The 15457-nt window shown below is 38.8% G+C and overlaps 1 protein-coding gene across 1 annotated transcript; it reads left to right on the top strand.

Annotated features, from left to right (window-relative positions):
* Positions 1-1085: 1085 nt before the first annotated feature.
* Positions 1086-11859, top strand: olfml2bb (olfactomedin-like 2Bb). Its single transcript, XM_084913082.1, has 9 exons — positions 1086-1782; positions 2729-3001; positions 3118-3225; positions 4914-5075; positions 5225-5444; positions 5580-5996; positions 6347-6523; positions 7899-8095; positions 10315-11859. Exons 1-9 carry the CDS (start codon positions 1528-1530, stop codon positions 10708-10710), a joined length of 2205 nt encoding a protein of 734 aa, XP_084769208.1. The 5' UTR covers positions 1086-1527; the 3' UTR covers positions 10711-11859.
* The last annotated feature ends 3598 nt before the right edge of the window (positions 11860-15457 follow it).

Genomic DNA, 15457 nt, shown 5'->3' with positions numbered 1-15457 from the left:
TTGCAGAGTGTCTGAAACAAGCTGTTTTAAGCCCCTCCTCTTTTAAATCAAATGGGTGGGGCTTGTATGCTCAGCCAGAGTGTGCCTGAACTAGGCTATTCACACTCTGACAAGGAGTAAACACAGGACCAGTTTAATCAATTCCAATACCGATACCGTCAACCTATAAAGGCAGCTTATGTAGGCGACAACATGATTTTTTAGATAAATCATCATCAATTTGCAAATTCTAAACACATTTTAATGACCGCTGTGATTTCCACAATATTTAGCTAACACAACAAAACAAAACTTTCAGCTTTTGGTGTACTTTACAACTGGGTTTTTGTACAGAACACTTAGAGTTTGTTTGCAGTCTTATGAGTTTGTGGCTCATAGGGGTTACTTTTTCAAACACTGACCTAAAATTTTGTCCATACTTAATATGAACATCATTGAACAGCATGTACACGGAAGACAATCACAAAAAGCACAATTCCCTACTACAGCGAAAGTGCCTTTTCATCATGCACATCATTTTCGTGAATCCAACTCACAACCCTGAAATGGATAAGCGGAAGTGAACGGATGGGTGTATATTTGATGATATTCTAATGGCCATGTGTTTATGAAAGACACAAAGAGTTAGGAATGATACAATAGTTTAACTTGTTTGTATAATTTTTCATATACGATATGACGTATTTTTATATAAATATTAAAATATAATTTGAAAAAAGTCTCTATATTTCTAATAGTTTTTGTTACAATAAGCAGGATCAGTTTTCAGATATTCTGGTTAAACTAAATACCTTGTGGTATATTTCGAGACATTAATAGTAAGAAAATTGTTTGACATCGGTTTTAATGGGAACCTTATTAAACGTGAACATACTGTGAGGTTTACTGGTAAAGCAAAAACAGTTGTGACATGATAAACCGCTCGGGACCTTTGCAGTGCCCAGTTAGGCTACTTTGATTGGCTGGCAAGCTGCAGTAAGCTGTGTGTAATGTTAAGTGTTCAACCTGGAGCCATTCTGCTCTCTCTCTCTCCCCTCTCCCTCCCCGCCCATCTGTCCCACTCCCACTTCAGGCTCAGGCTCGAGCACAGTTAGTCCAGTTCTGATCGGGGCCGGTGTTGAGGTCCGTCGGTGCCACCCAGCTCACCGGCGACACGTCACACTGACCCGAGTTAAAGCAACTTTTTTTTAAATTATTATTATTTTTTTAGCTTTTAAGTTATAATTCGTTTCTCTTACAACAATTATTTTAATACGAGTCTTCATAAAAAAATAACAAGTACACGAGATCTTTCTTTCTTTCTTTTTTTAAGTTTGAGTACTTTTTTTTCAAGCTAAACCGTTTTATGGACTCGTTTTTACCCGCTCGGAAGGACAATAAGCCTACTTTCTAGTGAAGTAATTTACTGCACCGTTTGATGCGTGGGTGTTTATTCATTCGTACTTGCTCCGCAATTTTTGGCTACAACTACCTGATAAAGACTAGTTTGTATACAGAGTCCTTCTTATCCTTAGCTGCTGTGCAGAAATGTGGCGCGGACTTTCACTGCTGATTTTCTGCTGTGCTGTAAGAAGCCTGGCGGTGGACGGAAGCATTCGGGAGAAGATGCTGCTAGCTGAAACCGACGAGCTGAGGCCGATTAAAGATGCCAACTCCACAAGCAAAGCAGAGGGTAGTCACCAGTTCCCGGAGAAAGCCACTCAGGAGAGAGTTCCACAGTTCCAACCCACTGTCGAGCCTCTGGAGGACGAGCTGGAAAACCAAGAGAATATAATAAGCCAGGTTTGTGAACTATAATGTGCGCCTTTTTATGATTAATTGTATTCTATGTTAAACTACACTGACAAAGAAGTTTATGTATATTCACATACTGCAAATGAGTTGGGAGAACAGAAATTCCTAGTTTTAATAATTAAGGCAGTTATCAAATTTAAAACGTTTTAAAAGTTAAAAGCACAAGATGATGTGCTGTTTGACCTATTTTTACATTTGACTGAACTGAAGTAAAGTTCTGCAAAGCCATGCTCTTTTATGCAAATTATAAAAAGTAAAACTTCAATCCATGACCTGTTTACTTCAACCTGCTTAATTCTTCTTCCAGGAGACTTCAACTGAGTAACAGCAGTTAGTACCTCAGCAAAACTTTCCATCTACCTCACCAAGGGAAAACCACATGAGATCCCACAGCACTTGTGCTGTTAGGACTTACTTTGCTTTAAACAGTAAACCCTGAACCTCTCGTTTTCCATCTTGAGTTGGATTTCAGGGGTTGTTTCTGACACAGCGATTCCAAAAGTTTATCTATACGGGAAATTTCCTTTTACCTCATACTGTCATGGTAAATCAAGCCCAGAGCTGTGTGTTTGTGTGTGTGTGTGTGTGTGTGTGTGTGTGTGAGTGTACACTATGGTAAAAGTTTGCATCCCCCTGGTGGTTGGTTATGTAATATTCTCAAACTGTAAGTGGTCCAAACCAAAGAGGGCCTGTTTGTAAATGCCTATAGCTGTCTTCATTCCACACAGCTCACCACTGTTGCAGCTGCATATCGTCAGACATTTCAACTCTTTTTCTGATTTTAGTTCCTGCATTTCTGCTAAATAAATTATAATATAAGTATAGTATAATATACTATCAATTTTACATTCACTATTTATTCAGGATTCCTGCTGTCTGGCCTATTTTGTGGAAAAAATATATTGAGAAAGACAACTTTCTGCCTCTGTTTCAGTTGCTGGGAGATTACGACAAAGTAAAAACAGTGTCTTCAGGGTCCGACTGTGTGTGTCGCTGTGTTGTTCGACCAATCAAGCGATCCGACTGCAGCCATGTCCATGAAAGTGACCTAAAATCACCATCTCAGGATTTTTACACTGTAGAGACAATTACCAAAGGAACAGACTGCAAGAAGTGTGTGTGCATGGCTCCACCTTCCGCTGTCAATCCCTGCGAGGGAGAGTACAGGTTTAAAAAACTACAGGAAGCGAGCAAAGATGACATCAAGGTAGAAACATATACATGTGTTCTGGTTACTGATGATACACTGTTAAGTTAGTTTTGAGCAGGAAGATGTTTAACTAATAATAATAATAAAAAAAACAATTTCTTGATTTTGTTTAGCTGGCAACTATCATTGACTTGTTGGAAGTCTCTCTGTATGGAATGGACTTGTTAAAGCTCCATTCTGTTACCACCAAGCTACTGACCAGGGTGGACAACATAGAGAAGGTGAGCACATGTTGTCGACATGTAGACAGACCTGCTAACACAAACAAATGGTAAATCTAAACACTTTGGCTTCTTCATATCCTCTGTCAGCTTGCTCTTTGACTGTGCTTGGATGTTAAACTGTGCCATATCATATACTTTAGGGCAATACTAGTATACCAGTTATGTGCTCTAAACTCTTGACATTGTTGTAGCAACGATATAGCAAGGTCAAGCGTTTACGTTCCAAAGTGCCCGCAAAAACGAGACAAGCCCGGACCTGACTGCCTTCTAAAGGTGGAAGCAACAAACCCTACTTAAGGCAAAAACACATCACCAATGTGCGACCAAAAAATAAAACAAATGACTCCACCAAGCATTGGTGGAGCACTTGCACTCAACTGCACTCAATATAACAGGAAAAGCAAACAGTGGATGAAAATTACTCACAGTTTACATGGTGGTAAAAGGAGGGCCTTAAATAGCAGTTCAAAAGGCTCAACCTAAGATGCAACTTCCCTTTACTTAAAATTTCCAAGGAAAACACGTTGGCTACTTTTGCGTTTACATTTGACTGTGTCACTACTATTGTACTATAATGCTGCAAGTAGCTCACTGGAAAAGAAGGATGGCAAATGCCCGTCACTCACTTACACTTGTAAAGTTTGTTATCTGTGAGCCGCAAAAATCAACAAAATGTATTCATTTTTTAAAAAGATATCAGAAATATGATTGTTGGACATTTCCTTGAAATATGATACCCCTACATGGATGGCTGTACTGCAATACTGGAATAGCTTATTTTTACAATTAATTTAAAAAAATATATAGTTGGTATTGTCTTTAGGCCATAGAAGTTTTACTCTTAAAGAAATATTTCTGTGATTTTGTTTTAAATTCTCCTCTGCACATACAATGAGAATGAACTTTATAGTGAAGGAGAAGACATATATCCATCCATTTTCCTGCATTTATCCTTATCAGGGTCAGGGGGCACTGGAGCCTATATCAGCTACTTTAGGGTCAGAGGCAGGGTACACAGGACTGAACCAGAGAGACAGATAACCATTCATACTCACACTCTCTCCACTTTTAAGATTAGGCTTAAAACTTTCCTTTTTGCTAATGCATATAGTTAGTGCTGGATTAGGTGACCCTGAATCCTCCTTTAATTATGCTGCAATAGGTGTAGGCTGCTGGTGGATTCCCATGATGCATTAAGTATTTCTTCTTCAGTCACCTTTCTCACTCACTATGTTTTAATAGACCTCTCCGCACTGAATCATACCTGTTATTAATCACTGGCCCTCTTCCACAGCATGTTTTTTATCCTGTCTTACTTCTCTCTCCCCAACCAGTGGCAGCAGATGGCCCCGCCCCTCCCTGAGCCTGGTTCTGCCGGAGGTTTCTTCCTGTTAAAAGGGAGTTTTTCCTTCCCACTGTCGCCAAAGTGCTTGCTCATATGGGGTCATATGATCGTTGGGTTTTTCTCTGTATCTATTATTGTAGGGTCTACCTTACAATAATAGATTGTAAGATAGTCGTCTTGAGGCGACTATTGTGATTTGGCGCTGTATAAATAAAATTGAATTGAATATCCAGACTTCTAAAAATATATATTTGTATATTCACAGAGTCCAGACTAAGTGCAAAGTGATGTCATCTGAAATAGTTTGTTGACCCTGCATGTGTCTTTTTCTGAACTCAAGGCATTCACACAAAATTTGACTGAAAGAATGAGAGAGAAAGAATGTGTAAAGGAAAGAGCGAGGGAAAAGGATAAAGAAAAAAAGATCCAGCCGAAAAAAAAGAAACTGAATGATGAGCGCTCAAGAGTTAAAAGTGGAGCAGCTGCCTACGCCCACAAGCAGGTAAAAACCTTGGGAAAATCTGTGTCTTAACAGATCACAAGCCAAGACAAACTCTTGTCTGATTTTATGCTGTGCACTCTTCTAGAAGATTGCTATTGTGGATAGATAGTCCCTCTTCATTATAAATGAGACTGAATTTTCTCTTACAGAAGAATTATGACAGCCAGCTGAAGACAAACCACCAGCAAGATGGTGTGGAGGAACAGAACCCAATCAGGAATCAGACAGAAACACGAAAGCCGATCAAAGAGAAGACAGAGCCAAAGCAGCCAATGAAAGACAAAAACACTGTTGTCATCAGGGGTGTGACCTTTTACAAGGCAGAGGAAGAGAGCTACAAGGAGGATAAGAAAGGCAAAGCACAGAACAGTAAGTCTATTGCATTGCTCTGTAAAATCAATGCTTTCAAGTTATGTGCTAAAGGCTTTTTTAATTTAATCAAAGGTAAAATTTATTTTAAAAATTACAGAGAAAGGCCCTTTCTTCTTTTATCTTGTCTTGTAGCTTCTGTTACCACAAAATCATCAGTGGATTTGCAGGTGTCTGAGCAGCTGCCACCTAACAGGCCTTCAAAAACTACCATAAAGCCAGACCTCAAAGACATACCTTTGACCAGTTCTTCACCATCCCATCCACCAACAGCTCCCCCATCTACCAGCCAACAAACCATAACTGCAACCCAACCAGTTCGCTCCTCCACAACAACTCCAAAGCCAACGGCAACTACCCAAAAATCCTTAACTACCAGAACTGCTATTCACCCCACTCCGCCTGTTAGCCAGTATACCACTTCACCCTCAGACACCAATATCACTCCACCTATTGGTGCAGCTCCCACCTCAGCGCCTCAGTCAAGAACCAAAAGCCGCCTCAGCTGGACAGAGAGCCCCGCTGACCAACCAATGGTTACCAAAAAGCCAGGTAGAGTAAGACTAATGAACCTATTCATTTCCATATGAAGCTAATAATGTTGATTATTTCATAAAAATGAAATGGTAACCTCCAGGGCTCCAGTGGCCACTTGAGGGAGATCTCACAAAATCCTGTGTTAAAATGCCTTCAGTTTCAGCTTCCCAGCCTGATAAAAAATGTGGTCTTGGTCTCTATCAATAGTTTCCCTTTTCAACATAACTGTTTAGTCTTATAGATATTAGACAGACAAAATAATTACTAGAAAGGTGTAATTATAGCATTTTGGCTGATCTGCGTATTGTAATACCTCATCTGGTAGTAGGTGTATCCTTGCTGACACCTAATGTGTATTTTTACAGGAGTGTGTAAGGACACAGTAGCTAGCATCTCTGAACCGGTCCAGAAAAATACTTATGGCCTTAGTGATGGAGCCTGGATGAGAGATGCTCGTGGTCATGGGAACGTCATCTACCTCACTAGTGGTCACTATGGCAACAACCTACTGGAGTTCCGAGACATGGACACCTTCAAATTAGGTACAGAGGTTTGTGTTTGTGAAAAAAATTATCTTCTAATCTCAAACAGTGTCAGGTACCCTAATTCATCTCATAAAAGTTCTATCAATGTTTTAGCAATCAGAACAGATTCCACTGGTGAATGCATTTCATATTTGAACGACAGAACAAACAGTGACATGAAGATCCGTAAAAGTAAAAAAACAGAAAAACAGGAAACAATATTTCACACACAATGGATGTGTTAGAAAAAGATTCATGGATTAGAATCAGGTCCTTCAAGCTGAACATGAGTATGGTAAAATTCTATACACTTGTGAAATTCATTTTAGCACCTGTGTTTCAATATAGCCAGGTCTAGGAGTTAAAGTTTAGATACTTAACAATCAAATGATCTTTATATTTAATCCTCTAAATCTTGGTTGCCAATTTCATTTTAAATGAGGTTTCATAAAGTACGTAAAAATAGTTTAAATTAATGGTTATTTGTGTAGTGCCAGTAGATAACAACAGTTGTTCCAAGTGCTTCATATTGTAAGGAAAGGCCCATGTAATAGACACTATTAGAGAGAACCCTGATGAGCATACGGCTCATTATGAGCTAGTATTTGGTGATGGTGGGAAGGAAGAACACCATTTTAACAAGAAGGGGCCTCCAGCAGAACCAGGCTCAGGAAAGGGCATTCATCTACCATAGCTGTCCCTTTGCAGTGATGTAAAACTGCCTTCGCCTTTGCATCTGGATGAAAAGTTAGCCTGAACATCATTTTGATGCATGAGCATGTAATATTTGTCTTCTCCTGGATATTGCAGGGATTTTCTGCCTTAGAAAATAAGGCTTCTCAATTTGGGGAAATTTTACAATGACAATTACTTAGCTCAATATCCTAATGACGATTACTTAATCACAAGGTTTTGACAAAAATCATATTTGTTGTTCTTCATTGGATGCTTGAAACCGAGATGTTTCTAAAAAGCTGAAATAGTTGAAAAAATTTTCTTGACAAAGACAAAGATCATCCACAGCCTGGAAACAAGTTGTTGTTTTTTTTTAAAGGGTGTGGAGGCGGGTCTTTTAATTATAAGACAGTACAAATGAGAGGATAATTGTGAAACCATGATTTATTGCATAACATTATAAACAGAAATAATCTAGTCTCAACACTAGTGTTATTAGAAAACAAAATAAATTTTAGCCATTTGAAATACTGTTATTAATTAAGGTAAAAATCGTTGCAATGTTTATTAACCCAATTTCCCTCTGGATGAATAAAGTATGATCAATCAATCAATCAATTAGTTGCAGTAAAATATTTTCTCTACATGATGGACATATCTTAGTTTGATGATCATTAAGGTTGTGCATATCTATTTTCTGTGTGTCCTTCCTGTTCAGGTCAGACAAGTAATTCATACAAGCTACCTTACAGTTTCACTGGAACAGGCCATGTTGTGTTTAATGGGGCTTTCTACTATAATCGAGCCTTCAGCAGGGACGTTATCAGATATGACCTGAGGCACAGATATGTGGCTGCGTGGACCACACTGCACGATGCTTTACTGGAGGAGCAAATTCACAAGACACAGACTGAAGTAAGACTCATTACTTTCATTTTTAAATAACGGCCCAAGAAGTACTCCATAATGATTTAAACAAGAACATTTAGAAGTCTTTCAAGCATCATTAAAATTATGTGTGGGAACATTATAAATTACTAAAGAGCTCAACTGATCACTTTTGTGGTTTGTTTCTGTCAAGAGATGTATTCTAAAACACTTCTTCAGCTGAGAATCAGAGAGGAGAAACACACAGTTTTACTTGCAGCAAGGGCAGTCACAGAGCACTCGCACGGGAGTGAGGGCTCAGGCACTCGCGCTCTGCCACTGCCCTGGTCTTTATTTATATACATCAGTGTGTGTGTTCCTTACATTGGAATGTGGATGTGTATACGTTGGAATGTGGATGTTTATATGTGTGTGTGCGATTTTAGTGTGAAAATGACCATTAACAAGTCTCTGTTTTGTATAGTGTATCTGTTTCCAAAACAACAATGTCCACTAAGTTAATTAGGATATTTTATTGATACACCAAGTTAAAACAAGAAAGGGCAAAAATGAGACATCCAAAATTATTAGCCCCATGGCCATTAATAGTCAATACTGTACCCTTTCTGAGCCACAACTGACAACAATTTCTTAGAGTAGGTCTTTACTAGGTTTGCACAGGTCTCCGGAGGGATTTTGGCCCATTCCTCCATTGCAAATTGTTCTAGCTCGTCCAAATTGAATGGTTTCCAAGCATGGACATTCACTTGGAGCACTCGCCACAGATTCTCAATAGGATTGAGGTCTGTGCTCTGTGCGGGCCACTCCAGGATCTTGGTTTTGGTATCCTTGAGGAACTGTTGGACTAATGTTGATGTATGCTTTGGGTCATTGTCTTGTTGGAAGACCCAGCGACAACCTAAGCCTAGACTATGAGCGGATTTCTGCATTTTCTCTTTCAAAATGTCAACATAATTTCTTTTTTCATGATGCCATGCAACCAAACAAGGCTCCCTGTGCCTGAAAACAGCCTCACATCATGATGTTCCCAACTGTGTTCCTGGGGTTGAAGGCCTGTGCCTTTCTTTGCCAAACATAAGCAACAACTATGTGCTGAAACAGTTCCAGTTTAGTCTCATCAGATCAAAGCACTTCCAAAACTGATCTTTACCTTACAAATGTTCATTGACAAACCTCAGTCGGGCTGTGATGTGCAGCTCTTTGAGTAAAGGTGTTCTTCTGGGATGATGCCCCTGAAGTCCACCATGATGAATAGCCGTCACAACTGTGTTCCTTGAAACATCAACTCCAGAAGAGGCCAGGTCAGTAACAATCGTCTTGGCAGATGTCCGCGGTTCCTTGCTGACATCTGTGACTATTTTCGTCTCCAGGGTTCTTGAAATCTTGAACTTACGGCCACGGCCAGGTTTGTTTCTTACAGAATTTGTCTCCTTGGACTTGGCAATGATGCAACATACAGCAGTTCTAGACACTGTGAATTGCTTGGAAATGGCATGTAGCCTTCCCCCTTATCATGAGCCTCTACTATCTTTTTTTCTGAGCTCCAGAATTATTTCCTTTATCTTTGGCATGGCCAGTAACAGTAGTTCCTCTCATGTGTTCAAATGCCCTGTTCCTTGAACCCTTTTTATGCTGATTGAATGTTGTTAGGAAGCCAGTTGACTGCACAGATGTGGTTTCAAAGCTGACTGGTTAATTACTCTAGGTGTTTTGAAAGCAAACATTCACGTAGGGCTAATATTTTTGACCTCCCCATTTTTTATTATATTTGATATGAAGCAAACATAAAAAGGTATTTTATATTACAAAATGTACCGAAAGCTACTAAATCGCACTGGTGAATGTTTGAATGTATCAAGTTTCATCAATGCTGCAAACGTTGGGCAGAAGTTTAGCAAAATGTTCCAAAATTCCTGGGGGGCTAATAATTTTGGCCTCAACTGTAGTTAGAAAGAAAAGTCAGCCAGTCAGGCTCTTTTTAAACTCTTTAAAATCTCTTTAAAGATTCTCTAAATCTGTTTTTGATCTCCACCAGCAAGGACTACCTTAATCTACCTTAATCTGCTGTCTGGAGAGCTAAGCAAAGTATGTAAACAACTGCCTGCTGCAGATGAATAACTGCAGTGGGAATGAATAGATCAGTAAAATTATAGGTTCTAAAACCAAAACAACAACCTGAAAGATTGCAGTCTAAAATTATTTTAAGATGCAAAAGTCATACAAACTTGAGCTTGTGTATTTTGCAGGTCGAGTTTGCGGTAGATGAGTCCGGCCTGTGGCTGCTTTACCCTGCTTTGGACACAGAGGGCTTCCACCAGGAAGTTATCCTGCTAATCCACCTCCACCCTCGAGACCTTCAGCCAATACAGACCTTTCGCACAGGTCTCAGAAGAGGTCGTTACGGTAACAGCTTCTTGGTATGTGGCGTGCTTTATGCAGTGGATAGTATGGAGCGTCGCTATGCAAACGTGACCTACGCATTTGACACTCACACGCTTACGCACACAGTGCCAAGCCTGGCGTTCACAAACATGCATGCACATAACTCCCAGCTGGCTTATTGTCCACTGGACAAGAAACTGTACTCATGGGATAATGGTCATCAGATGATGTATGATGTCATTTTTGCTTATTTAGAATAATGGGCAGATGGTTAGATGAATATTTGGCAAATTAGTTTGTCCAGTGAGTCAAAACAAAGCCGAGGATGGAAGAAATACGAAAACTGAACAGATATTCCATCTGTGTTTTGTTTCGAAAAGACTGTGGATAAATTAAACACTGTGTGGTCACTGGGTTGCTGCTCTGATGTGCACGCACTTAAGTCAGTAACTGTCGGACACAGCACTTGCAGACAAGAAAAGCAGAATTGTATTGTATCTTGGGTGACATGAAGAAGATACTTTTTCATGGCAGCAGTGTTTCAAACAATCCATACTAGTTCAATTGTTTTCTTATTTTACTGTCATGAACTGTAACATTTAACATACTAATTAGGGCTTGTAGATTCTGAGATGTAGCTCTTTGGTTGCAATTTCTCTGAGCACTGTATGATCTGACCTTAGGGGGAATTGCTGGGATGTTAACGCCTGGGACAATTGGCAAATGTCTTGAATATTTTCCACATCAATAATCTTTCTCACTGTAGAGTGACTTTGGAAATGGTCTTATAACCTTTTCCAGGCAAAATGATTTATCAGAAGCAACGATTGCTTTGGTTATAGTGGATGTGGAAACAGTAAGGGACTGTAAGTTGGGCAGAGGTTTATATTTACTCATAATGACCATGAATGTTATGGTAATTTGGGGCTTTTCAAGATGTCTTTGAACTGCTCTTTTTACAGAGTGGAATGATTGTACAACATACATCTTTAATGACTTAAAAGAGAAAAAAAAACAAGAATTAGGTCAACAAGTTTAAATTTATTTTGAACTTTCTTTAATCTACACAGAGTCAAAATTACACAAATCAGCCTCAAATACAGCAAATACAGCTTTTCAAATTCTTTGCTTAATGAAAGCAGATTTGCATATGATAGGCCCCATGTAACCAGTATAATGTGGGTTTTTTTTTTAGATTTTGTATTGAAGTAATTGCCTGTTATTTTCTTTGTGATAAAAAATTGTATTGTTTGTCCTTTTAATGTGTTTCCCATTGTTGATAGAAGTGGTAAAATAATTTTTAACTTGTACTATTTTGGTTGTAAAAAAAAAAAATACCCAGACAAGGGCAAGAATTTTGACTGCTTAACTAGGAGTTTGTACATTTATAATAAAACGATTCAAACGTTTTTCAGTGTCATTGTCTCACTTTCCTCCTTCTCTGTGTGCCTCTGTATCCTGTTGTGGGCATTATTTGTGAGGTATGATTAAATTTTCCTGGAAGCAGCAGAGCCACTGGAAGGAACACAGGATGGAAAATAAACCCTGGACCAGATGCTGTTGAACTTCAAACTGGAAATGCTCGGGACACAAATCAGACCTGCTACATGTTAGAGAAACACACATGGGTACAAACAGGGTGATGCACTGCTCACTTTTAAGATAAAAAGCTGCCGCTGTTCTTCCAATCTGGTTCAGTTCAGCCAGCTCTTTATCTCTGCTCTACAGTCTTACCAGCTGAAAAAGTATGTGTGTGCACAGCAAAGTTGTAACAAGAAAGAAATGAAATTTAGAAAAAAAATTGTTTGAAAACATTAAGTCCAAGCTGATTTCAAATGCATAAATTCTGAGCAGGAATATTCCACTAAAACTCAGTGGAACATCAGTGGAGATGACATCAAAAGTTATATAACCATCATGTTGATGTGGTGGTGGAGTGTGTGTGGTAAGTGACCACTGAGCAGGATGCAGAAGAAAGACGCCCATACACATACACTACAGACTTGCCAAACTGAGTGAATGCGTTAGTGTGTGTGTGTTCTGTACAACTTTGAATGACTTGTTCTAAACGCCTGAAAGCAAGGAGACCACACAAATGGACACACACTCACAGTAGAAGTCATATGCTAAGGATGCTCTCTTCTGACAGAGTAGTCTTTAAACATGTAACGCATAATGTCTAGTTTAAAGATAACAGTGGTATCTAGATACACATTCTAAAATACCACTGAGCTAAAACTTTAAACAAAGAAACAAAAGAACGATAGAGAAGGGCTCTCATGGAGATCAAGATCTTTGGGTTGCAATTACACTCACTTAAAGGTTATTTATATTTATACCAAAGAAAACAAAAAAGAGACTACCAAAATAGGACTTGGTTAAGAAAGAAAAAAAGAAGGAAAAGCAAAAGAAAAAAAGTTGGAAGAGAATGAGAGGTTAAAAGTTTAGAGATTATTTTAAGGGTGAAAGAATGGATAAGATGATAAAATTGAAGAAAGCAGTCCCACGTATTTTTTTAATATGTGCATATTCTGATCAAAGATTCTTCGCAGTGTTACTGGAGGCCAAGTTAATGCTACTCAAAGTTAACATCTGGTTAGATACTGTATTTCTAAGACTGTTAGTGTGGAGTACAAAAACTACAACTTTATCTGAATTTAAAAGCAGAAAATTTGAGGTAATTTATGTCTTTAAGACATTGCTGCATTTGGTGCATGTTATCAGGCTTCATGGACAGATAAAGTTGGGTATCAGATGCATAGCAGTGAAACTGTATCCTATTCCTTCTAATGATACTGCCTAAAGGAAGCATGTATAACAGAAACAAAATTGGTCCTAGTTAGGAAACCATTGTAATTCCACAATTAACCTTAGTGTGTTAAGAGTACTCTACATTTACATGAACAAATTAGAGTCTATTAGACAGATATGATTCAAACCACTGCAGTGAGGTGCCTTTAATACTGACAGCATGCTCTAATCACGTTGACATATTATGGTCGACAGTATCGAACGCTGCACTGAGGTCTAGCAGGACAAGCACAGAGATGAGTCCACTGTCAGAGGCCATAAGAAGATCATTTGTAACCTTCACTAAAGCTGTTTCTGTGCTGTGATGAGCTCTGAAACCTGACAGAAGCTCTTCAAATAAGCCATTCCTCTGCAGATGATCTGCTAGCTGTTTGAAAACTACTCTTTCAAGAATTTTAGATGCGAAAGGAAGGTTGGAGATTGGCCTATAATTAGCTAAGACCACTGTGTAAAGGTAATGGCTTTTTAAGTAATGGTTTTTATTACTGCCAGTTTGAAGGCCTGTGTTACATATTTGATTAATAGAGATAGGTTGACCCTATTTAAGATTGGAACATTAATTAATTCTTTGAGCAGTCTTGTAGGTATGGGGTGTAACACGTTGATGGTTTGGAGGAAGTAATTACTGAAGTTAATTCAGGAAGATCAATTGTAGAAAAAAAGTGTAAATAAATATCAATGGTATTAAAGCAGCTGTACACAGTGTTACGTCTGTGAGATGGTTATGGGTAATTTTTTCATGAACTCATTAGTTAAGGTTAAAGGTTACATGTACCGTTTAAAAAGGTGGTATTTAGAATACAGTTACTTTGTTGAAATAAATGGATTACACGGCGGTACTTTCCTGTTTCATACTGTGGCGGGTCAGGGCTGTTTCGGTTTTGTTTGACAGTAGTTCCAGGCGGCAGCGTTGCGGTTGCCATGGTTACAGGGTGACACTCTCGCTCTGCTGTTTCCTGGGTGAGAGAGCGCCTTTTTGTTGTTGTTGTTGTTGTGCTAAGCTAATAAGCAGAATGCAGAATGTAGCATCATGGGCAGTGTAGTCCGTGCTGCAGGGAGAATGGACTGCCATACTCGTTATGTGTCTGTGAGAGCGAGGTGGGAGAAAAAGGAGAGTCGAAAAGTACGAGTTGTCATCGAGCCAAAACGGGAGCTGGAAGCATGTAAATATAATAATAACCACTGCAGCCAAGAAGAGAGCCTGACGAGCCCAGTTGTAAGTAAGCTATTAAAACTCGACTGTACGCTTTGTTCGTGTTTTCCTCCGAAACAATAAGTTCCTTTGGAGCAGCCTTTCAACGCCTCTCTCTGTCTCTCGCAAGAAGAGTTGACCCAGACAACAAAGTAAAGCTATTTTTCGGCTACGAGCCCGACACGAACCCGTATTGGTCAGAGGTCCCTTTACTACAGTTCAGAGCCGCGGACCTTCAGTAACAGTAATAAATCACACAGCAATAGTACATTCATGTAGTTGTAAAATGCATGATAATATGTTAAGTAATCCAAAGTATTCAGAATATGTTACTCTCATTGAGTAACGTAACGGAATACGTTACAGAATACATTTTAGGGCATGTATTCTGTATTCTGTAATGGAATACATTTTAAAAGTAACCTTACCAACACTGGAGAGACGAGACAACGAAGCTCCAGTTACATCAGTGCAAGTAAACAAACAATAAATATAAGAAGAGTAAGAAAATAAATATACACTTTAGGACTAGAGGTAAAGGGATCAATAACAATTTAAATTTTATATTTTATATTTTGATGATTTAAAGTCTCACACACAACCCGTGGAAAGGGGAGGGAGACCTGCTGCTTCCAAATAGAGCACATTTCATTCATAATGTTGTAAATTCAAGCCCATTATGTATTCATGATTTGAATCCTGGGTTCAAAGCCATCAGGTCCTCAGTTTAGAAAAAAGAGAAAAGAGGAGGAGGAGAAACGGGCAAAAGATACAGGTAAGCAGATGTGTCATTGGATAATGGCAGGTCATCCTGAAACAATCAGAATCAGAATCAGAATACTTTATTAATCCCTAAGGAAATTATGTGGGTTACAGTTGCTCCAAGAAGAAATGGTAAAAATAGTAACAGTAACAGACTAAACTCTAAACAATACATTATGTTACAGATTTTAATATTAATTAGTCATTGTCAATTGTTGATTTGTCCTGTTCTCATTGTATGA

The sequence above is a fragment of the Perissodus microlepis genome, chromosome 18 (assembly GCF_051167445.1).
Source record: "Perissodus microlepis isolate ML-2025 ecotype Zambia chromosome 18, ASM5116744v1, whole genome shotgun sequence".
NCBI lineage: Eukaryota > Metazoa > Chordata > Actinopteri > Cichliformes > Cichlidae > Perissodus > Perissodus microlepis.
The sequence above is the reverse complement of the archived record's forward strand: the minus strand, read 5'-3'. Positions and strand labels throughout refer to the sequence as shown.